A 21,757-nucleotide genomic window follows, 5' to 3' on the forward strand; every position below is an offset into this window, starting at 1 on the left:
TTTTATTTATTCGATTTTCCATTGACATAGATACAGTTTATTGAGACACATATATCCTGATATTACAGAAGCCCCTCATTCATACAAGACATATTACCCATGTGACTATTCCAGTCTGAGTTTGGTACTAAAATGGATTCCATCACAAAGCTGTTTTATAAAAAATAAAAAATAAAGACATTGCATACATTCTTCGGAAGAAGTGCCATTAGTTTACTCTGTTACACTTAAATAAACACAATCTGTGGTGCAAATGTCGGTGCTGCTACAGTATGTCAGTGAACGTTGATACAGGTTTTTCCATAGTTCAGTGCAGTTTATTTATTATTCACAGCAGACACAAGTCAGTTTACTATTCATGAGCTGGACAGTTCCTTTGCAGAGGACGTCAGTTTCTTGCAGTCAGAACCACTGACGTCACTAAACTGCCCAAGGCCACCACCAGAGCACCAAGCAGGAACTTCCATGAAATTCCCTGAAACACCAAGTGACGCAATGTCAAAAAACAGTCAAATGTTTTTTTCCTACTTGTGAACTGAATTCAACTGAAACATTTCACTCAGGGAAAGTTCTCAGTGGCTTACAGGTGGCTTCTTGTTAGGAGTCAGAAATGGGGCAATATTGTCTCCAAGGAGCTGGGCAGGTTTGGCTTGCCACTTCTGGGTGTTTTTGCCTACTGATTGCCTTTTCACTAGCTTTGACAGCTCAACATGGATGGCCTGGGAAGGGAAAGAGACAGACTGTAGTCACTTACCTTTAACCTCACTGTGAAACAAAATTAATGATGGGGTGTCAGGTGTGTATTCATAAAGGATAATCTTATACAATACAATTTAGAATTTTAGCAGTGAACTATGCTAGCTGGATTGTCATTGAGAATGAGGTTGTAGTATAGGAGTTGACCAGTAGATGGTAGCATAGATCATATTAAATGCAACAATCTCAGGCTCAAGCCATAGTTGGACTTGATCAGTTTGAATTAGATCCCCTAATGTTGACATTCTTGACACTTACATTTTGTTTATCTTTCTAGCATAAAATGTAATTGTCAACCAATATTATACAACAAATATATGTCAGTTTCTTGTTAAGCCCTCACCAAAGTTGTCTTTTAGATACATATTTTATTATTTAATTTTCCTTGTTTCAAGTCAACATCATAAACAAATTGTATAGATGTAGATATAAGGTAACATAAAACATAACATGACCAACTAACACAAACAAAACAGTGATAGTAAACAAAAACAACAAGATTTAAACATTCACTTTCAGTTCTCTGCTCTCTTACAATCTTCCATTACCCTTAACGATCTTTCTTTTCATTCAACCTGGAATCAGCTTTCATTACATGCCTTTATTCATTTGACTGTTGTGTGTGGCTGTAGTATATCAAATACAAAATACCCCTAATGGAGTATAGAGGAACAATAATACTATAGAAGAAAGAAGAGTCAAGTGGCCAGAGTTCAGTTGTATCAACAGAAGACCCATAGACTCACAGCATTTTTTATATTAACACTTCTCAGGGTATCTGTGAGATTAGGGTGAAGAGATAATTAAAAGGGTCACATACAGTGAGGCAAAAAAGTATTTAGTCAGCCACCAATTGTGCAAGTTCTCCCACTTAAAAAGATGAGTGAGGCCTGTAATTTTCATCATAGGTACACTTCAACTATGACAGACAAAATGAGAAGAAAAAAATCCTGAAAATCACATTGTAGGATTTTTAATGAATCTATTAGCAAATTATGGTGGAAAATAAGTATTTGGTCAATAACAAAAGTTTCTCAATACTTTGTTACATACCCTCTGTTGGCAATGACAGAGGTCAAACGTTTTCTGTAAGTCTTCACGAGGTTTTCACACACTATTGCTGGTATTTTGGCCCATTCCTCCATGCAGATCTCCTCTAGAGCAGTGATGTTTTGGGGCTGTTGCTGAGCAACACGGACTTTCAACTCCCTCCAAAGATTTTCTATGGGGTTGAGATCTGGAGACTGGCTAGGCCACTCCAGGACCTTGAAATGCTTCTTACGAAGCCACTCCTTCGTTGCCCGGGCGGTGTGTTTTGGATCATTGTCATGCTGAAAGACCAAGCCACGTTTCATCTTCAATGCCCTTGCTGATGGAAGGAGGTTTTCACTCAAAATCTCACGATACATGGCCCCATTCATTTCTTTCCTTTACACGGATCAGTCGTCCTTCCCTTTGCAGAAAAACAGCCCCAAAGCATGATGTTTCCACCCCCATGCTTCACAGTAGGTATGTGTTCTTTGGATGCAACTCAGCATTCTTTGTCCTCCAAACACGACGAGTTGAGTTTTTACCAAAAAGTTGGTTTCATCTGACATTCTCCCAATCTTCTTCTGGATCATCCAAATGCTTCTCTAGCAAACTTCAGACGGGCCTGGACATGTACTGGCTTAAGCAGGGGGACACGTCTGGCACTGCAGGATTTGAGTCCCTGGCGGCTATGTGTTACTGAGGTAGGCTTTGTTACTTTGGTCCCAGCTCTCTGCAGGTCATCACTAGGTCCCCCGTGTGGTTCTGGATTTTGCTCACCGTTCTTGTGATCATTTTGACCCCACGGGTGAGATCTTGCGTGGAGCCCCAGATCGAGGGAGATTATCAGTGGTCTTGTATGTCTTCCATTTCCTAATAATTGCTCCACAGTTGATTCTTCAAACCAAGCTGCTTACCTATTGCAGATTCAGTCTTCCCAGCCTGGTGCAGGTCTACAATTTTGTTTCTGGTGTCCTTTGACAGCTCTTTGGTCTTGGCCATAGTGGAGTTTGGATGTGACTGTTTGAGGTTGTGGACAGGTGTCTTTTATACTGATAACAAGTTCAAACGTGCCATTAATACAGGTAACGAGTGGAGGACAGAGGAGCCTCTTAAAGAAGAAGTTAAGGTCTGTGAGAGCCAGAAATCTTGCTTGTTTGTAGGTGACCAAATACTTACTTTCCACCATAATTTGCAAATTATTCATTAAAAATCCTACAATGTGATTTCCAGGATTTTTTCCCTTCTCATTTTGTCTGTCATAGTTGAAGTGTACCTATGATGAAAATTACAGGCCTCTCTCATCTTTTTAAGTGGGAGAACTTGCACAATTGGTGGCTGACTAAATACTTTTTTGCCCCACTGTATTATATAGGGTCTCCTTCCTTGTTCCTAAATATAGCACACATTTTCTCCTGTGGCAGCACTTTAAAGATCTCACAGTACCACTGATTTATTGTGGGTGGCTGATCTTTTATCCAGTTAAGGAGAATGCATTTGTGGGCCGTAAAGAGTTAAGGAGATTGAGCTGTGCTAAGGTAAGTGAGGACCTGTTTCCGACGACACCCAGTACAAATAGCCATGAGTCCATTCTTATAGGACATCTGAACATGCCATCCAGCTCCGTTTCTACATCTTCCCAGAAATCTTCCCATGTGGCCATGGGTGTCATTTTCCTGCTCACACTTACAGCAGGTATCAGAGAATTCTGCATTCATTTTATTACATATAATGGGAGTCCTATGAACCCTTTGCATATTCGTATATTGCATCTCTTGCACCTTGTTGCAGGTGAACAGTCGGCTTGCCTTGAGCATAGTCTTTGTACAGTTTTGGATTTCTGAGCCTCTTCCCAGCTCCATTTCTCATACCCTAGTCAGGGTACTCGAGCTACTTGCAACATTTGTGTGTATAGCAGCATAAAAGTAGGAAATAAAGTGCTTAGGTCTTTCAGCTTTCTACAAGAGATTGTCAACTGGGGTTCATATTGGGTTCTGGGGGGAACACCATCTTAGATTCGATAAAATGTCTTACTTGCAGAAAATGTTTGTTGGATTTCCTGAAACGATAGCAATGGCTCAAAGTTGTCTTGTGTTTTATAGTGTACTTAGTTTCACATTTCTTTGTATTTAGTAGGGTCTCGGTAGCCTAATTGTCATTGTTCATTCTAGTGATACTGAAATTACAGTACTGGTTAGATTTTTTTTATAGGACTTAAATTAATAATGAGATTTGATGACAAAGCTCTGGTCAAACAAAAGATTGATGTTCTTTCTTATCAAGATGATTGATTGATAATATTGGAATATTTCTGGTAGTCAGTGTCGATAGTGCAAAAAGGCTTTTATATGTAATTTGGATTCAGAATGTTTCTGCTTTTCAATTCCTTACCTACTCAGCTAAATGAGGTCTCTGGGGGTAAAGATGGTTTTATCCGCCATCAAGGCAAGGGTGTAATTACCAAGGCAGCAGATATTTTAGTTTTGTCTAGACAACAGTGTCTCACCACCACCAGTGCACACTTCAGGTCAAGCCAAATAGGGCGATGGCCACAGAAAAGCACATTCAGAGCATGGTTTAAAAACAAACACACAACACTCAGAATTATACAGACAAGGGCAAACATTTCTATATAGAAAAAAGTAACACTTGGAGTTTTTGGGGGGGGCATAATGATATTATTACCTAACTGTAGGCCCTCATTGCAACTTTAGTCCTAATGGAGGACTTAAAAGTGTTAAATTAATGAAAATGTTGATTTACTTTATTAGTGTGATATCAGTGTTTCCGGACAGCTCTGATATTTGTGGCTGAGTAGAGAATTTTGCAGACAGCAATAGGAGCAAGACAGAACAGGTCTTCACTGTGGCTATAGAACTAACACTACACAATGATCTTTGCAAAGTGTCTGCGCTCTAATACCTTTGGTAGACTTTCCTATGCTAAACTATATTGTGCCCATGCTCAAAATCTGAGGTGAGTTTTCAGTCTGCAGTTTTTTCTGGTCATGGAAAACATTTCATTCCACATGTTCTAGTCTAAACCAATACAGAGGCGAAATCTACCGTAATTGTTTTTGAAGCACACACCGTTTTGGGGACATTTTGGGGGAAATTTTCCAAGACTGGGTCTTCATATTCTCAGTTTCTCAGCGTTTGTCATAGTAAACATGCTGTGTGACAAGTAGAGTGACAACTGGGAATGTAGTTTCCAATTCAAGTCCACTACTTTAAGTGCTGTAAAATACAACACAACCCGATGCCCAACGGCTTATTTTTTTGGCATTACTTTGACTTTGGCAGTATTGGGCTATAGTACATACTAGTACATACTATAGCCCAATAATGTTGTTAACTAAGGGTGAACTGTGAGACACACACTACTCCAGACATGATTTAAGAACTTGTTGAGTATTGTGATGGAAATAAAATGATACAATACATCTCTTGCCTAGTGTCAGCTGAGACAGTGTCTTGTGGGGGGTTGGATTTCACTAGCAGGTTAGAGGCTAGGGAGAGGTGGAGGTGGTGAGAACCTAGAGATGTGCTCATTTAGATAGTCTGTCTATCTCACCTTGGTAGACGGCTCCAGTTTCAGAGCCTTCTTCAGTATCTCCATGGCCTCACCATACTCGCTCTTGTCTGACAGAAGCTGCAAACAGATTGCAATATCTCTGAACAGCTAAATCAACAGCATCCTTCAGTAGTATACTGTACATGTTTCAGTTGTACATTTTGATTTGCAGTAAATCTTTACACTCATCTAAAATATCTGAATAGGATTATGTAATATAACTATTCATTCCCCCAGGCACTGTAGACTAATGGAGGTGGATTGAAGGTCAGGTAATGTGATGTTAGTGTGTCCCTCACCTTTCCTGTCCTGAAGAGGGCTTTGACATTTTGTGGGTCCAGGGACAAAACATCCCGGCTTGTGTGTAGTGCGTCGTCGTACTGCTCCAGTTTCAGCTGAGCCGCTGCCAGGTTGTTGAGACACTTCACCCGGTAGTCCTGCACCTCCTCCCCCTCCACCAGCACAGCACTTCCACCATCTAGGGGAAACAGGCCACACAGCTTCTCACACCTGGGCTATTGTCATGTATATGTGCTGGGAGTCCCAGTCTTTCTAGGTTTCAGGGAGAATTATATACTTACAACGGAACTGAATGGAGGAGAGACTGGGTATTTGATGTACTAAGGACATCTGTATATTTGTTTGCCACAGTTATTCAAATCCACTGTTAAAGGCCTAGTGCAGTCAAAAACGTGATGGTCCTGTATTTTATATACACTGAGTATACCAAACATTAGGAAAACCTTCCTAGTATTGAGTTGCAACCCCCCCTTTTGCCCTCAGAACAGCCTCAATTCGTCGGGCATGAACTCTACAAGGTATCAAATAAAATAAAATGTTATTGGTCACATACACATATTTAGCAGATATTATTGCGGGTGTAGTGAAATGCTTGAGAAAGTGTTCCACAGGGATCAAATCAAATCAAATGTATTTATCACATGCGATGAATACAACAGGTGTAGGTATACCTTACCGTGAAATGCATACTTACAAGCCCTTAACCAACAATGCCGTTTTAAGAAAAATAAGAGTGAAGAAAAAAGATTTACTAGACAAACTAAAGTAAAAAATAAAACAGCTACAATAAAATAACAATAACAAGGCTACAGTTTTAGTCGGAAGTTTACATACACTTAGGTTGGAGTCATTAAAACTCATTTTTCAACCACTCTACACATTTCTTGTTGACAAACTATAGTTTGGCAAGTTGGTTAGGACATTTACTTTGTGCATGATACAAGTACTTTTACCAACAATTGTTTACAGACAGATTATTTCACGTATAATTCACTGTATCACAATTCCAGTGGGTTAGAAGTTTACATACACTAAGTTGACTGTGACTTTAAACAGCTTGGAAAATTCCAGAAAATTATGTCATGGCTTTAGAAGCTTCTGATAGGCTAATTGACATAATTTGAGTCAATTGGAGGTGTACCTGTGGATGTATTTCAAGGCTTACCTTCAAACTCAGTGCCTCTTTGCTTGACAGCATGGGAAAATCAAAAGAAATCAGCCAAGACCTCAGAAAAAGAATTGTAGACCTCCACAGGTCTGGTTCATCCTTGGGAGCAATTTCCAAATGCCTGAATGTACCGCGTTCATCTGTACAAACAATAGTACGCAAGTATAAACACCATGGGACCACGCAGCCATCATACCGCTCAGGAAGGAGACACGTTCTGTCTCCTAGAGATGAACGTACTTGGGTGCGAAAAGAGCAAATCAATCCCAGAACAACAGCAAAGGATCTTGTGAAGATGCTGGAGGAAACAGGTACAAAAGTATCTATATCTACATAGTAAAACGAGTCCTATGTCGACATAACTTGAAAGTCCGCTCAGCAAGGAAGAAACCACTGCTCCAAAACCGCCATAAAAAAGCCAGACTACGGTTTGCAACTGCACATGGGGACAAAGATCGTACTTTTTAGAGAAATGTCCTCTGGTCTGATGAAACAGAAATATAACTGTTTGGCCCTAATGACCATCGTTATGTTTGGAGGGAAAAGGGGAGGCTTGCAAGCCGAAGAACACCATCCCAACCGTGAGGCACGGGGGTGGCAGCATCATGAAATATGGGGGTGCTTTGCTGCAGGAGGGACTGGTGCACTTCACAAAATAGATGGCATCATGAGGGAGAAAAATTATGTGGATATATTGAAGCTTCATCTCAAGACATCAGTCAGGAAGTTAAAGCTTGGTCGCAAATGGGTCTTCCAAATGGACAATGACCCCAAGCATACTTCCAAAGTTTTGGCAAAACGACAACAAAGTCAAGGTATTGGAGTGGCCATCACAAGACCGGGCCTCAATCCTATAGAACATTTGTGGGCAGAACTGAAAAAGCGTGTGCAAGCAAGAAGGCCTACAAACCTGACTCAGTTACACCAGCTCTGTCAGGAGGAATGGGCAAACGTTCACCCAACTTATTGTGGGAAGCTTGTGGAAGGCTACACGAAACGTTTGACCCAAGTTAAACAATTTAAAGGCAATGCTACCAAATACTAATTGAGAGTATGTAAACTTCTGACCCACTGGGAATGTGATGAAAGAAATAAAAGCTGAAATAAATCATTCTCTCTACTATTATTCTGACATTTCACATTCTTAAAATAAAGTGGTGATCCTAACTGACCTAAGACAGGGAATTTTTACTAGGATTAAATGTCTGGAATTGTGAAAAACGGAGTTTAAATGTATTTGGCTAAGGTATATGTAAACTTCCGACTTCAACTGTATATACAGGGGGTAATGAAGGTACATGTAGGTAGGGGTAAAGTGACTATGCATAGATAATAAACAACGAGTAGCAGCAGTGTAAAAAAAAGGGAGGGGGTCAATGCAAATAGCCATTTGCTTAGCTGTTCAGCAGTCTTATGGCTTGGGGGTAGAGGCTGTTCAGAAGCCTTTTAGACCTAGATTTGGCGCTCCAGTACCGCCTGCCGTGCGGAAGCAGAGAGAAAAGTCTATGACTAGGGTGGCTGGAGTCTTTGACAATTTTCAGGGCCTTCCTCTGACACCACCTGGTATAGAGGTCCTGGATGGCAGGAAGCTTGACCCCAGTGATGTACTGGGCTGTACGCACTACCCTCTGTAGCGCCTTGCGGTCAGAGGCCGAGCAGTTGCCATACTAGGCAGTGATGCAACCAGTCAGGATGCTCTCAATGGTGCAGCTGTAGAATATTTTGAGGATCTGAGGACCCATGCCAAATCTTTTCAGTCTCCTGGGGGAGAATAGGTGTTGTCGTGCCCTCTTCACGACTGTCTTGGTGTTTTTGCACCATTATAGTTTGTTGGTGATGTGGACACCAAGGAACATGAAGCGGGCAGATGTGTTGTTGTCTACCCTTTCCACCTGGGGGCGGCCCGTCAGGAAGTCCAGGATCCAGTTGCAGAGGGAGGTGTTTAGTCCCAGGGTCCTTAGCTTAGTGCTGAGCTTTAAAGTCTCTATGGTGTTGAACGCTGAGCTGTAGTCAATAAACAACATTCTCACGTAGGTGTTCCTTTTGTCCAGGTGGGAAAGGGCAGTGTTTGAGTGCAATAGAGATTGCGTAATCTGTGGATCTGTTGGGGCGGTATGCAAATTGCTGGCCCATGTTGACTCCAATACCTCCCACAGTTGTGTCAAGTTGGCTGGATGTCCTTTGGGTGGTATACCATTCTTGATAGACACAGGAAACTGTTTAGTGTGAAAAACCCAGCAGCGTTGCAGTTCTTGACACAAACCGGTGCACTTGACACCTACTACCATACCCTGTTCAAAGGCAATCACCCTCTGAATGGCACACATATACATGATCTCAATTGTCTCAAGGTTTAAAAATCCTTCTTTAACCTGTCTCCTCCCCTTCATCTACACTGATTTGAAGTGGATTTAACAAGTGACATCAATAAGGGATCATAGCCTTCACCTGGATTCACCTGGTCAGTCTATGTCATGTTCTTAAACCTAGTGTAGTGTTCATGTTTTTGTTATTCACCCAATGTTTGCGGGTCTGATGGACCCACGACATTATTGGGTTTTTAAAACAATACAGCCATAACAATTTACGTGAAAAATACTTAAAACTTAGATGTTGACATATCAATTACAAGCAATATAGACAGCATACATGGTTAATATTTGCCACCCGGGCCTCCCGGGGCACCAGCGACTCCTGTGGTGGGCCGGGCGCAGTGCGCGCTAACCAAGGGAGCCAGGTGCACGGTGTTTCCTCCGACACATTGGTGCGGCTGGCTTCCGGGTTGGAGGCGCGCTGTGTTAAGAAGCAGTGCGGCTTGGTTGGGTTGTGTTTCGGRGGACGCATGGCTTTCGACCTTCGTCTCTCCCGAGCCCGTACGGGAGTTGTAGCGATGAGACAAGATAGTAATTACTAACAATTGGATACCACGAAAATTGGGGAGAAAAAGGGGTAAAATTACAAATAAAAAAATTGAAACTTTTTTTGTTGCCATTTACCTCTGCTAGATCACATTTATCAATAAAAGCGCTATTCGTTTGTTTTCATAAAATGTGATTTTTGAAAACAAAATTAAATTATAATCAAGAAATGGGTGGAATAAATCATGTTTATCTTGAAATAAATGAAACAAGGTTTTCATCACTATTGATGTTTATTGCTTTGAAGTGAACAAATTGGAAGGACAAATTTTACATACAGTATTTTATGGAAATGATAAATACACAAATGAAGGCCGGTCTACACACCACATGAGGGACAGAGGTTTACTGTGTGTGTGTGTGTGTGTGTTTCAAATGTATTTATTGCACTTGATGCATGTGTACTGTGTCTTCCTGTCCTTCTTGGGTCCTGCAATCTAGAATGATGAAAACACTTAGTTCAGGAATTTTACTGACATCTCACTCACTCACTCACATATATAGTTACAGCAGGCCAAGGTAGGAGAGTCGGACACACACATGCAACAACATCACTCACACTTCCGGCATTGGAGTTGTTGGTTCTGTGGGTCGGGTGGATGGGGCACCAACATCCTCCTCCTGAATCCTCCTCACGATGGCTGCAGAAGCTGGGATCCTTGGGATATGTTGCCTCCTCAGGATTTGAGGTCTTACCAATGCCTTGCCCAGCTCCTCGAGAAAGAGCTGTCTTCTCTGGAGCTTCCCTCTTTTCCAATCTGGGTTCAACGCCATCCAGATGACAAATGTGTTGTACGCTGAGATGTCCAAGATGTTGAAGAATATCACAAGTGGCCAGCGTAGGGTTCTTCTTTTGCAGTTGTAGTCAGTCACCAGCTTGTCTAAATTGTCCACCCTTCCTTTTGTGGCATTGCAATCCATTATGATTTCTATTTTTTTATGTCCCTTGCCACAGATTCTCCCATCCCTATGCAGCATACTCATGAGTACCACATTTTTCCCTTTCTTTGGCACATAAGACACTAGGTATGTGTAGGCAGTGAACACAAACTCTGAGGAATTCATAGACTTGTTCCATGTATTCAACAGCTGAGTTGGGAGCTATGGCTTGTTTTTTCATACTGTTCTTACCATCATCAGCTTCCTCTTGAGGAGCTCCTGTCCCAGTTTGTGCAAAGTAAAAAAGTTATTGCATGTGATGTTGTGGACACGGAGTCCCTGTGTCACGTCCAGGACAACCCGCATCCCTTGGTTCTTCTCAGGGGCTCCTCCATCTGGCTTCCCTGTATACACTTGCAAGTTCCACCTATATGATGAAGCAGCATCACAGGCAGCCCAGATCTTGATTCCATATTTTAGATGGTATCTGCCTGAAGGGGCAGAGGCCTCTAAATGGCATAAGCTGCTCATCAATAGTAACGTTGGGCCAGGGTTGTAAAACAGGGGAAGGCTGTCCACCCACTTGTCCCACACTGACCTGATTGTAGCTAGCTTGTCTCTCTGTGGATAATCCTGCAAATTATGTGGAAGTTTTCCAGAGACATTGTTGCACTGAAAAGTTCTCTGCCAGTTCCTGCATCCCACAGGGATTCTGTGGATTACCTATTGGATCTGAAAACACCAGCAAGGATAAGAACCCCAAAGTATGGATGTAAATGAGTTTGGTCCATCTCCTTCCATCTCTCTCCAAAAACACGCCTTCCCTCGAAATTAGTCCAGTCCAGAATGATTTTCTGGATGGTGTCTGGGATGGACAGTTCAAAAGAAGACTTTATGTCCTGCACATGAGTAACCGCCATCCTCGTCGGCCCTGGTTGCATCCTTATCACATTGGCAGCCATGCGGGGTGGCTCATTCCTTGGGTAATTTCACCATTCAATTTTCACCATTCGACCTCAGCCAGCCACCATTCAATTTCACAGTTTTTTGACATCCATATTTTCTCCTCCTGCAGGCTGCTGTTGAGCTGGTTGCTGACGGGCTGGTCCTGAGGCTGGCTGAGCTTCAATCTCATCCTCTTCTTCCAACTCACTGTCAGACTCCGTATTGACAGAGACATGATCCTCATATTCGGAAAATTCTTCATCTTCCAGAGTGGAAGACGCTCCTTCCACACTAGCTTCTCTCTCTGTAAAAATTATTTCTAAGGCCCTCTGAGCAGAGATTATTTTTGCCTTCCTGATTGATTGTGGTAAGGAGCCACACATGCAAAGCTATTTATTTGTTGTGTCCCTCCCCCAATTTGCACCTGGCTGGAGTAGAGTGTAGGAAAATACAGCATTTATTTTTATTTTTACAATGTATCAAAATAATGTATTGAAATAATGTATTGTAATAACATTGTGCAGGTTCCCGCAAGACATTGTGTAGTTTCACACACTACAAAGGGTAAAGAGTGCGAGAAAAGCGGGAGACAGGCAGACAGGCAGGGAGACAGACCGGTTATTGGTGCTATGTTGAATCAGCAGGCCCAGGGAGGAGGAAGACAGAGTGAAGGTACACAGCAAACATTTTTGTTTAATTTTTACTTGTTTTCACCTACACACACAATTTTCCACACTTTTATTACGCTCGGGTCCAGTGTGTTTTCATTGAGGCCAATGAGGCCAATGACTCTCAGGTTGAATAAATTATTCATTGTATCATTTTTCTTTTAGTAAACATTGAAAATGGGTCCCACAGACCCGAACACCACACAAGGGTTAGTGTTTTGTATACTCAGTGTATATGTCTACACCATGAGTTTGGAATAATACTGTGAAAATTATGACAATGCCCTTTTAGTTTATGGGAGAGGGGGTAAGTTCAACAACCCATTGTTTCCAGGAAACTATACACACAATTAATTAATAATACAAAAATAATAATAATAATAATTGGACCTAATATTTAGGAAGAGGATATCCTTTCTTGGAGTCTGAGAAACCTTATGGAAAAACTGGTAAGCAAATAACATTTTGACCAAGTCAAATTCATTTATTGTGTTAAGAGATTTAAGAGATTTGTATTTCATGATACTTGTATCTAAACCAAAGTAGATATTTTTAAGATTGTTCTATACATAATTTGGGTTCTCTAAACACAGCATGAAAGTGTGTCCTTGTAGCTGTGTGGGCTAATATAATCAAAATGTTTGGCTTGGGGTAAGTTGAGCCAATGGCCATGGGGTACAGTGGCTTGCGAAAGTATTCACCCCCCTTGGCATTTTTCCTATTTTGTTGCCTTACAACCTAGAATTAAAATTTATTTTTGGGGCGATCATTTAATTTACACAACATGCCTACCACTTTGAAGATGCAAAATATTTTTTCTCGTGAAACAAACAGAAAACTTGAACTTGCATAGCTATTCATCCCCCCCAAAGTCAATACTTTGTAGAGCCGCCTTTTACAGCAATTACAGCTGCAAGTCTCTTGGGGTATGTCTCTATAAGCTTGGCACATCTAGCCACTGTGATTTTTACCCATTCTTCAAGGCAAAACTGCTCCAGCTCCTTCAAGTTGGATGGGTTCCGCAGGTGTACAACAATCTTTAAGTCATATCACAGATTCTCAATTGGATTGAGGTCTGGGCTTTGACTAAGCCATTCCAAGATATTTAAATGAATCCCCTTAAACCATTCGAGTGTTGCTTTAGCAGTATGCTTAGGGTCATTGTCCTACTGGAATATCTGGAAGGTTCTTGAGGTTTCCCCTCAAGAATTTCCCTGTATTTAGTGCCATCCATCATTCCTCCAATTCTGACCAGTTTCCCAGTCCCTGCTGATGAAAAACATCCCTACAGCATCATGCTGCCACCACCATGCTTCACTGTGGGGATGGAAATACTCTGGGTGATGAGAGGTGTTGCATTTGCGCCAGAAATAGTGTTTTCCTTGATGGCCAAAAAGCTCAATTTTAGTCTCATCTGACCAGAGTACCTTCTTCCATATGTTTGGGGAGTCTTCCACATGTCTTTTGGCGAACACCAAATGTGTTTGCTTATTTTTTTCTTTAAGCAATGGCTTTTTTTCTGGCCACTCTTCCATAAAGCCCAGCTCTGTGGAGTGTACGGCTTAAAGTGGTCCTATTGACAGATACTCCAGTCTCCGCTGTGGAGCTTTGCAGCTCCTTCAGGGTTATCTTTGGTCTCTTTGTTGCCTCTCTGATTAATTCCCTCCTTGCCTGGTCCTTGATTTTTGGTGGGCGGCCCTCTCCTGGCAGGTTTGTTGTGGTGCCATATTCTTTCCATTTTTTAATAATGGATTTAATGGTGCTCTGTGGGATGTTCCAAAGTTTCAGATATTTTTTATAACCCAACCCTGATCTGTACTTCTCCACAACTTTGTCCCTGACCTGTTTGGAGAGCTCCTTGGTCTTCATGGTGCTGCTTGCTTGTTGGCGAGCTCCTTGCTTAGTGGTGTTGCAGACTCTGGGGCCTTTCAGAACAGGTGTATATATATACTGTCATGTGACACTTATATTGCACACAGGTGGACTTTATTTAACTGATTATGTGACTTCTGAAGGTAATTGGTTGCACCAGATCTTGTTTAAGGGCTTCATAGCAAAGGGGGTGAATACATTTGCACGCACCACTTTTCCGGTTTTATATTTTTGAATTTTGTTAAACAAGTTATTTCTTCCATTTCCCTTCACCAATTTAAACTATTTTGTGTATATCCATTACATTAAATCCAAATAAAAATCCATTTAAATTACAGGTTGTAATGCAACAAAATAGGAAAAACGCCATGGGGGATGAATACTTTTGCAAGGCACTGTAAGTTAATTTCTTTAACATATTTTTTAAATTTAACCTTTATTTAACTAGGCAAGTCAATAAAGAACAAATTCTTATTTACAATGACGGCCTACCATTAGTCTAAGATATTTGAGGGATTGTTGTTAGCAGAGCTATGTTAGGATCTAGATTAGGGGGATGGAGCAGCTATTCAAGGATTTACAGGATATTCTAGAGACAGACCAGGTTGATTCATCTCGCTCAGATTCCAGGAGTGTGGTTATGCCATTGTGTATTCAAGTGTGAATGGTGACTAGAGACATAGTGTTTTGATGCAAGTTTTATTTATATGTTGCATTTATTTATCTGACAGAAACCATCCCAGCATGTGAACCTTTGCTTTACAAAAACACAATGCCTTATGCCAATACATTGTAGTGCAATGACTAACTGTGGTAATCCCAAGAGAAACGTATATATCTGTTGGGATGTGCAGTGATAATTCTAATGCAGATATTCAATGATGGAGTTATATGCCATCTATTGAATTTCTGAATATTCTTTAGCGTTATCTCACCCGCTCATCCGGAAAATTCACAGTCTTGTTGCATCGAATATATTCATTGCTTATTAAGTGTTGAGGAAAATGTAACCATTGGCACATCATCATTGATACATTTAGAGGCAGCCCATGCTCTTCTCCTCACTGACTCATTTCTGTCAAATGTCTCTCTTGGGTCCACCCTGCCTTTCCAGCAATTAAAATGATTAAGGACCTTGAATTAACATGAAAGTTTATTAGGTTTGATTACCATAAGAATTAACAATAACATTTCTCCTGACAGTCACCTCTGGTGGATGTGCCTCCGCATTATGATAGTATGATTAGTGCTGAGATGGACTAGCAGTAAGCCATGAGGAGACTATCATGCAATTGGGTGCTGGAAATGTGGAAGCTGTATTTTTCTGAAGTGTGCTAGTTGTAAAAAATCTGTTTACTGCTGTGTGTGTGTGCGTGTGTGCATGTGTGCGTGTGTATGTAGCAGGATGCACGTGATGAAGGAAGGGACTACCTTTAGTGCGTGTAGTAAGGACGTCCAGAGCCATCCAGTAGGCCCTGGCAGCCATGCTGTACTCCTCCCTCTGGAAATGGAAGTTCCCCCGCTCTCGTTTCTGGTTGCCGATGCGTATACGGTCAGAGATGGGGAGAATCAGGAGGTCGGGCTTCTCTCTGATGTTCAGGAGTTGTAGCTGGTAGAGTAAGGGGGCCCAGGCTGGAATATCAGGCTCCCTGACAAAAAACAAATACACACACATAAACAAACCTTCAATCACACTCAGACTGGAGCAATGTGGAGAGCCTCAGACAATAGGCATTGTCTAAATATCTTTGATTGTCACACATCGTTGTGTGTAAATATGCTGGGTCAGTGCAGATAATAGCTCTTATGTTGACTTGACAACATCACAAAAACCTTTGTTCTGAAGTCATTCTCCACGTGCCTTCATTTGCCAATATCACAACTAAGTTTTACGTTGTTTTGGTTACATCTTAATTGATTGGACTACATATTGATCGGTGACTTCACCTGCAATATATATTAGTAGACACGCAATTTCTGCTATCTGGTCAATAGGGAACTGGTACTGTTAAAATGTGATATATTCCTGTCTGTTGAAAAGTTAGTGGTCATGCACACATCCTTAAACAACTAAGGTATTTGGCTAATAAAGGATACTTGAAAAAGAAGAGGGAGGTACACACACTGAATATGCTCCAGTTTGTCACCTTTATTGAACAACGTTTTGATCCTTCATGGATCTTCGTCAGGTCATATTGGATCGAAGTGTTGTCCAGTAATGGTGGTACATTTGGGAGCATATTCAGTGTGCGGGCCTCTGCGGACCTCTCTGCTTTTTCATATTCCTGTCCATTCACACTCCTTTTGGCAGCTGTTCTCTCCCAGGGCAGTGTTGCTACAGTGAATTAAAGTCTAATATGTAAGTCAGCATGAGTACTTGGGTTTGTGAACTTGTGAGGGTATTCCAATCCCTCAAAACAGGCAAGAAATGTAATCTGGTCCACCTGTGAGATACTGATTGCTTCAGCTTACTCAAGATTCACTCAGAAGGAACGTTAATTTGGTTCTCCAGCTGATCATCTGGTCCCTGTGACCCCATAGCACACAATAGAGTATAATCATTAACTGGGTTACGGCTCTGATTCCGAAGTGTGCACAAATGCATGACATGGGCTCTCTTAATTTGGTGATGTTTAGCAGAGGGAGCAGTAGGTTGAACTTAGTGGAACTTATTTTGGTGGAAAGCTCCACAATTCCCATACCATATGTGAACATCTAGAAGGTACAGTGCACAGCCCTTGCTTAATTATAGTGCAAGTGGTAAACCCCCTCTCATTATTATCCAGCATTCAATCTAAAGACATAATTATCAGGTGCCATTCTGATTCATTAGCTTCCTAAGTATGCCAAGGTCATACTGTATGCCAAAATAAATGAATAAAATTCACTTCACTTTCAAAAAATGGAAATAAAAAATGTAGGAGATCATATACGAAAATGCAGTTCTAAAAAGTATTGGTCTGAAACTAAGCCTGATACTGATAAGTCCAGTTGTCATTGTTGCAAGGTGATAGCACTGTGGTGTGTCAGATCATGAATTATTCAAACAGGTTGTGTCAATTACACAATGTATGTCTGTCTAACAGAATTAGTATAGCTCCAGTCACTGTGTGGCTGTATCTGGAGGTGGAATCGGGTTACCTTTTCACCTCTCCACCCAAGGGACAAGATCCTGTGTTATGTGATGCAGGAGCATGTAGCAGATGAGCTACAGTATGGCCTTGGAAACATGAGATGGATCTCTTTGCTTGGGACTGGAGGAAGTAGGGGCTTTGGATGAGTAGACAAAAAAAGAACTAGCTTTGTTTAGATTTCAGACTCCACCATTAGTGATGCTGACCCTTTTCAATGTGACTAGCTCGTAGACAGTGGAGGCTCCTCAGAGAAGGAAGTGGACGACCACCCTCCTCACTGAATTTCATAAAAATTTAAATTGTAAAACATGAATAGATAAAACTATACTAAATATAATCACGTCACCAAATAATTGATTAAAACACACTATTTTGCAAAGAAGGTCTACAGTAGCCTTAACAACACTCTGTAGGGTAGCACCATGGTGTAGCCGGAGGACAGCTAGTTTCCATCCTCCTCTGGGTACATTGACTTCAATACAAAACCTAGGAGGCTCATGTTCCTCAACCCCTTCCATAAACTTACACAGTAATTATGACAACTTCCGGAGGACGTCATCCAACCTATCAGAGCTTTTGCAGCATGACCTGACATGTTGCCACCCAATCAAAGGAACAGAGAATGAATCTAGTGCTGAAAGCATAAACTACAGCTAGCTAGCACTGCAGTGCATAAAATGTGGTGAGTAGTTGACTATAAGAGAGAGAAAGACAGAACAGTTTTGATCAAATTTATTTATTTCAAAATGAAGGAGAAGCAAGAGAGAAATAGAGAGATTGCCATTTTTTTTACTTACTTAGCTAGCAAATGCAGCTAGCTAGTTTAGCCTACTGAAACACCCTGCTCAAACAGAGGGATGCTATGCTAGCTAGCTGGCTATGACTTTCCAACACAACACTGGAACTCTTCCAAGTCAAGGTAAGCTTTTCGTTTGACTAATTTATTGCCACCGGGGCACGCCGGTGTAACTGCTTACTGACTCTCTTTTGCTACTGTTGGACTAATGATTACACCCAATATCAGCTAAAGGCAACAGTCCGAGGCGGTATTGAATGTCACTGTCTGTCCATGTATCACTGTCTGTCACCTCAAATTAGTCTCTCGACCTGTGTGCACCTACTGTACATTTTAAACGTTCATTCATATGCCAGGTTGTAGTAACCTCATGATGGGTATAGGGAAGATTTGTGTATCATGTAGTAGTCTAAACATATCAATGTTACATTGAACAGGGTGAATGGAATATGAATGACAGTCATCCAATATGCTGTAATAGAAAATAATTGCCCTCCCTCATCTTAAATGGAACTGACCGCTACTGCTCGTAGAATATTCAGATTTAGTATATGTAGATGTATAGCTGAATTTGATTACAGCCATGCTTACTGTAGGTGAACCCACAGAGCCTAGGTCCATGCAATATTTATCGGACAAGACCCTTCGAAGAGTTAATCTCCCTTTCGGTGTCTTGGGCAAGTGTCCATAAGCACAGATGTGAGATGGAATGTATTCACAAAGTGAATGTGTTTATGTTCTGCCTGTGGTTTTGAAACATTCAAAGTTAATTGGGCTATTACTGGAAACTGTAATAAATCCCAAATGGCTTTGATAGGTTGGATATACTGTATTGTTGTTTGTCCTTTTTGTTGCGTACTACAGAGGAAGTATCCTTTCATGATCTGCCATCAATCTGTCCACCACCTTTCTTGACATGTCCTCACAGGCATTATATTTATTTAATGGAAATGTGAATAGTTGATTTATTTTAAAACAGCACAACAACTCATGTCATTGCATTCCACCTTCATATGGGATTTTCTTCTCATTCTGGTCACACATTCCATGTAAATCCATTGACCAGGATATATGACAATCACTGAGAATGTATAAATAGACAAACTAGAATAGTGATTTGATTCTCTTTGCTGTGTAGTTTTCCCTTTCTGCTCTTATCTCACTACATTTCATAGTCCAAAGGCTAGCCTGCATTATAGGCCGTTCAATACACTACCATTATTGAAAAACAAACATAGCTACTCAAACTGGCTGGCTGGAGGCTAAGACAAGCAGGTCACTGTGCCAAAGGGGTCCAGTTAGGGTAAATTCACTGGTTGAGATAAACTTGCTAAAGGTGGTTGTGTGTAAATTGTAATAGAGGATAGTGTACTCGGGAATTCATCAGAGAAAAATTGGCCTGTTTAACAACATGTCCCCTTTGTTACTGTGGCCTTTGTGCATCTTTGTTTTAGAGAATTTCACAGCAACTGTTTCCTTTCCATTTTAATTTTGTTTCGTAGGGAAGCTAGGAACTATCTTTTGTACTGCTATCAAAATTGTATCACAGGGTCTCCCGAGTGGCGCAGTAGTCTAAGTCACTGCAACACAGTGCTAGAGGCGTCACTACAGGCTGTGTCGCAGCCGGCCGTGACCGGGAGAACCATGAGGCGGCTCACAATTGGTCCAGCGTCGTCCAGGTTAGGAGAGGGTTTGGCTGGCTGGGATGTCCTTGTCCCATCGCACATTAGCGACTCCTTGAGGCGGGCCGGGCGCATGCACGCTGACTTCGGTCACCAGCTGTACGGTTTCCTCCGACACATTGGGGCGTCTGGCTCCGGGTTAAGCGAGCAGTGTGTCAAGAAGCAGTGCGGCTTGACAGGATCGTGTTTCGGAGTAGGCATGGCTCTCGATCTTCGCCTCTCCCGAGTCCGTACGGGAGTTGCAGCGATGTGACAAGATTGTAACTACCAATTGGATATCACAAAATAGAGGAGAAAAATGGGGGTAAAAAGTGAACAAAAATACAAAATAAAATAAAGTGTATCATAGGCCTAAAATCAATGAGCCCTGTCAGTCATGTCAGGAGAAAGCTGCATTGTTACTTCTTATTACACTGGTGTAAAGAATGTAGCTAGCTACTGCAGCAGCCTGTCAGTCCTGTGTATAGATAAGTAGAACACTTGATATCTAAACTGGTAATGAAGCTTACACAGTGCATTAAGGGAGACATCTGTTTTATCTTGGTGGGATCAAGCCTTTAAACAATCCAATACAAACAATCTAATCACAACACCATGATCAGCAGGTCAGTCTCAGCCACAGCACAGCCTTGTTACTTCTCTGCTGATATTTGGAGAGGAAGTAAGTCATATCAGGTCATGGAGGGTTTTACAGGATCACACAAAGGCACAAGGAGAGTGACTTTAATTGAGTCTGAACTGTGAGTCATTGGAAATAATAAATAATAACTCCCCTGCCATCGTGATCCTGGAGTAGGTGACTGCATTTCATGGTTTCCGGAATGGGACAGCTAATACGACCACTTTGCTGGAGGATGAGTCATGTTTTATCAAAGCAGGTAGCTGCCTCTCATCAGCCTCATGATGAGGATGCAAACTCAGATGACATCCCTAACACATGTAACCAAATACAGGCATGCACTACTCACCCACTGTAACCTACACACATGCATACACACTTGCATCCGTTGCAAGGTATTTGGGTCTGAAATTGAAGCCATATGCTGTTTCAAAAAGGTTTCTCAGAAAAAGGGTTATCATCCTCGTGCAGGATTCAACAGGTGACCTTTGGAACAAAATATAATTAAACACAGTTTAAAAAGGTTTTCCTCTTAAAGGTGTGATCACTACCATTCACTTGGTGGTGCAGAATTAAGGCAGATCTGTACAGTGTGCTTCTTAAACATATGTAGCTACAAGGCACTACCTATTGTGTAGCCTACAGAGAGCTAAAGTTCCATCAACCTCATTTTTTATCACCCCAAAATATGAATGGCTGTGAACTGCACCTACTATCCTCAAACAAACAGGCAGTGCCAGAGACTTGTCAGATGTAATTTGAGATCCCAACATGGTTAAATCTCCACTGGGTTAACAGTGTCACACAGGGCACTAGTGATTTGCCCTGTAGCCGGCTCAGTGAATGAGCCCCCAGGGCCTGATTAGTACAAGACAGGAAACACAGGCTGGTCAGTGGAACAAACTCATCTGAACGAACCCAGGCTGTGGCCTCCTAATGAAATCTGAACCTGGAACCTACTGGGGTGAAGGCAACTCTACACACTCCTTTGAGGCTAGGCTTAGCAGAGCCTGGCACACAACTGATCGCTGTTGTAGCCTAAAGATGCCATTAGATTCTCTCACACATATACTGAAATTGTTTTAAAGTCCAAAGCCCAGCAAAGTAAGCCACACACCCACAGTTAGCCACAACAAGAGTATATGCGTAGTTGAGAGTTTGTTAGGGGTTGTTATTGGCAGAGTCCAGAGAAACTAGGGTATATAGCCTATATAACCTTTCTACAGGCTGATTGGAGTTGTCAAGCCTTGAGATGTGATGGGGTCATAAACAGCCAAGCAGCAAAGAAGAACACAGTAACTTAAGCCCTAGAAAAGTTTTACTCGTCAGGTAAAGTTAACCTTTAGGACTGACCCTATTCTGCCGGTCAACATCTGAACCGACACTGACTGACCTGAGTGAGGGTGGGGTAGAAATGA

General features: G+C 41.6%; 1 protein-coding gene across 1 annotated transcript in view; it reads right to left on the bottom strand.

Moving 5' to 3' along the window:
• Positions 1-21,757, bottom strand: part of LOC111962437 (peptidyl-prolyl cis-trans isomerase FKBP8-like) — a 53,621-nt gene continuing 31,864 nt past the window's right edge. Inside the window, exons 5-9 of the mRNA XM_023985525.2 lie at positions 15,540-15,757; positions 5,658-5,836; positions 5,359-5,436; positions 585-719; positions 1-475 (exon numbers count right to left, since the gene is read on the bottom strand). Coding sequence (XP_023841293.1) covers positions 389-475; positions 585-719; positions 5,359-5,436; positions 5,658-5,836; positions 15,540-15,757 — 697 coding nt within the window. The 3' untranslated portion in view covers positions 1-388. The remainder of the gene's footprint in view (positions 476-584; positions 720-5,358; positions 5,437-5,657; positions 5,837-15,539; positions 15,758-21,757) is intronic.

Source organism: Salvelinus sp. IW2-2015, linkage group LG4q.1:29 (assembly GCF_002910315.2).
Source record: "Salvelinus sp. IW2-2015 linkage group LG4q.1:29, ASM291031v2, whole genome shotgun sequence".
Classification (NCBI taxonomy): domain Eukaryota; kingdom Metazoa; phylum Chordata; class Actinopteri; order Salmoniformes; family Salmonidae; genus Salvelinus; species Salvelinus sp. IW2-2015.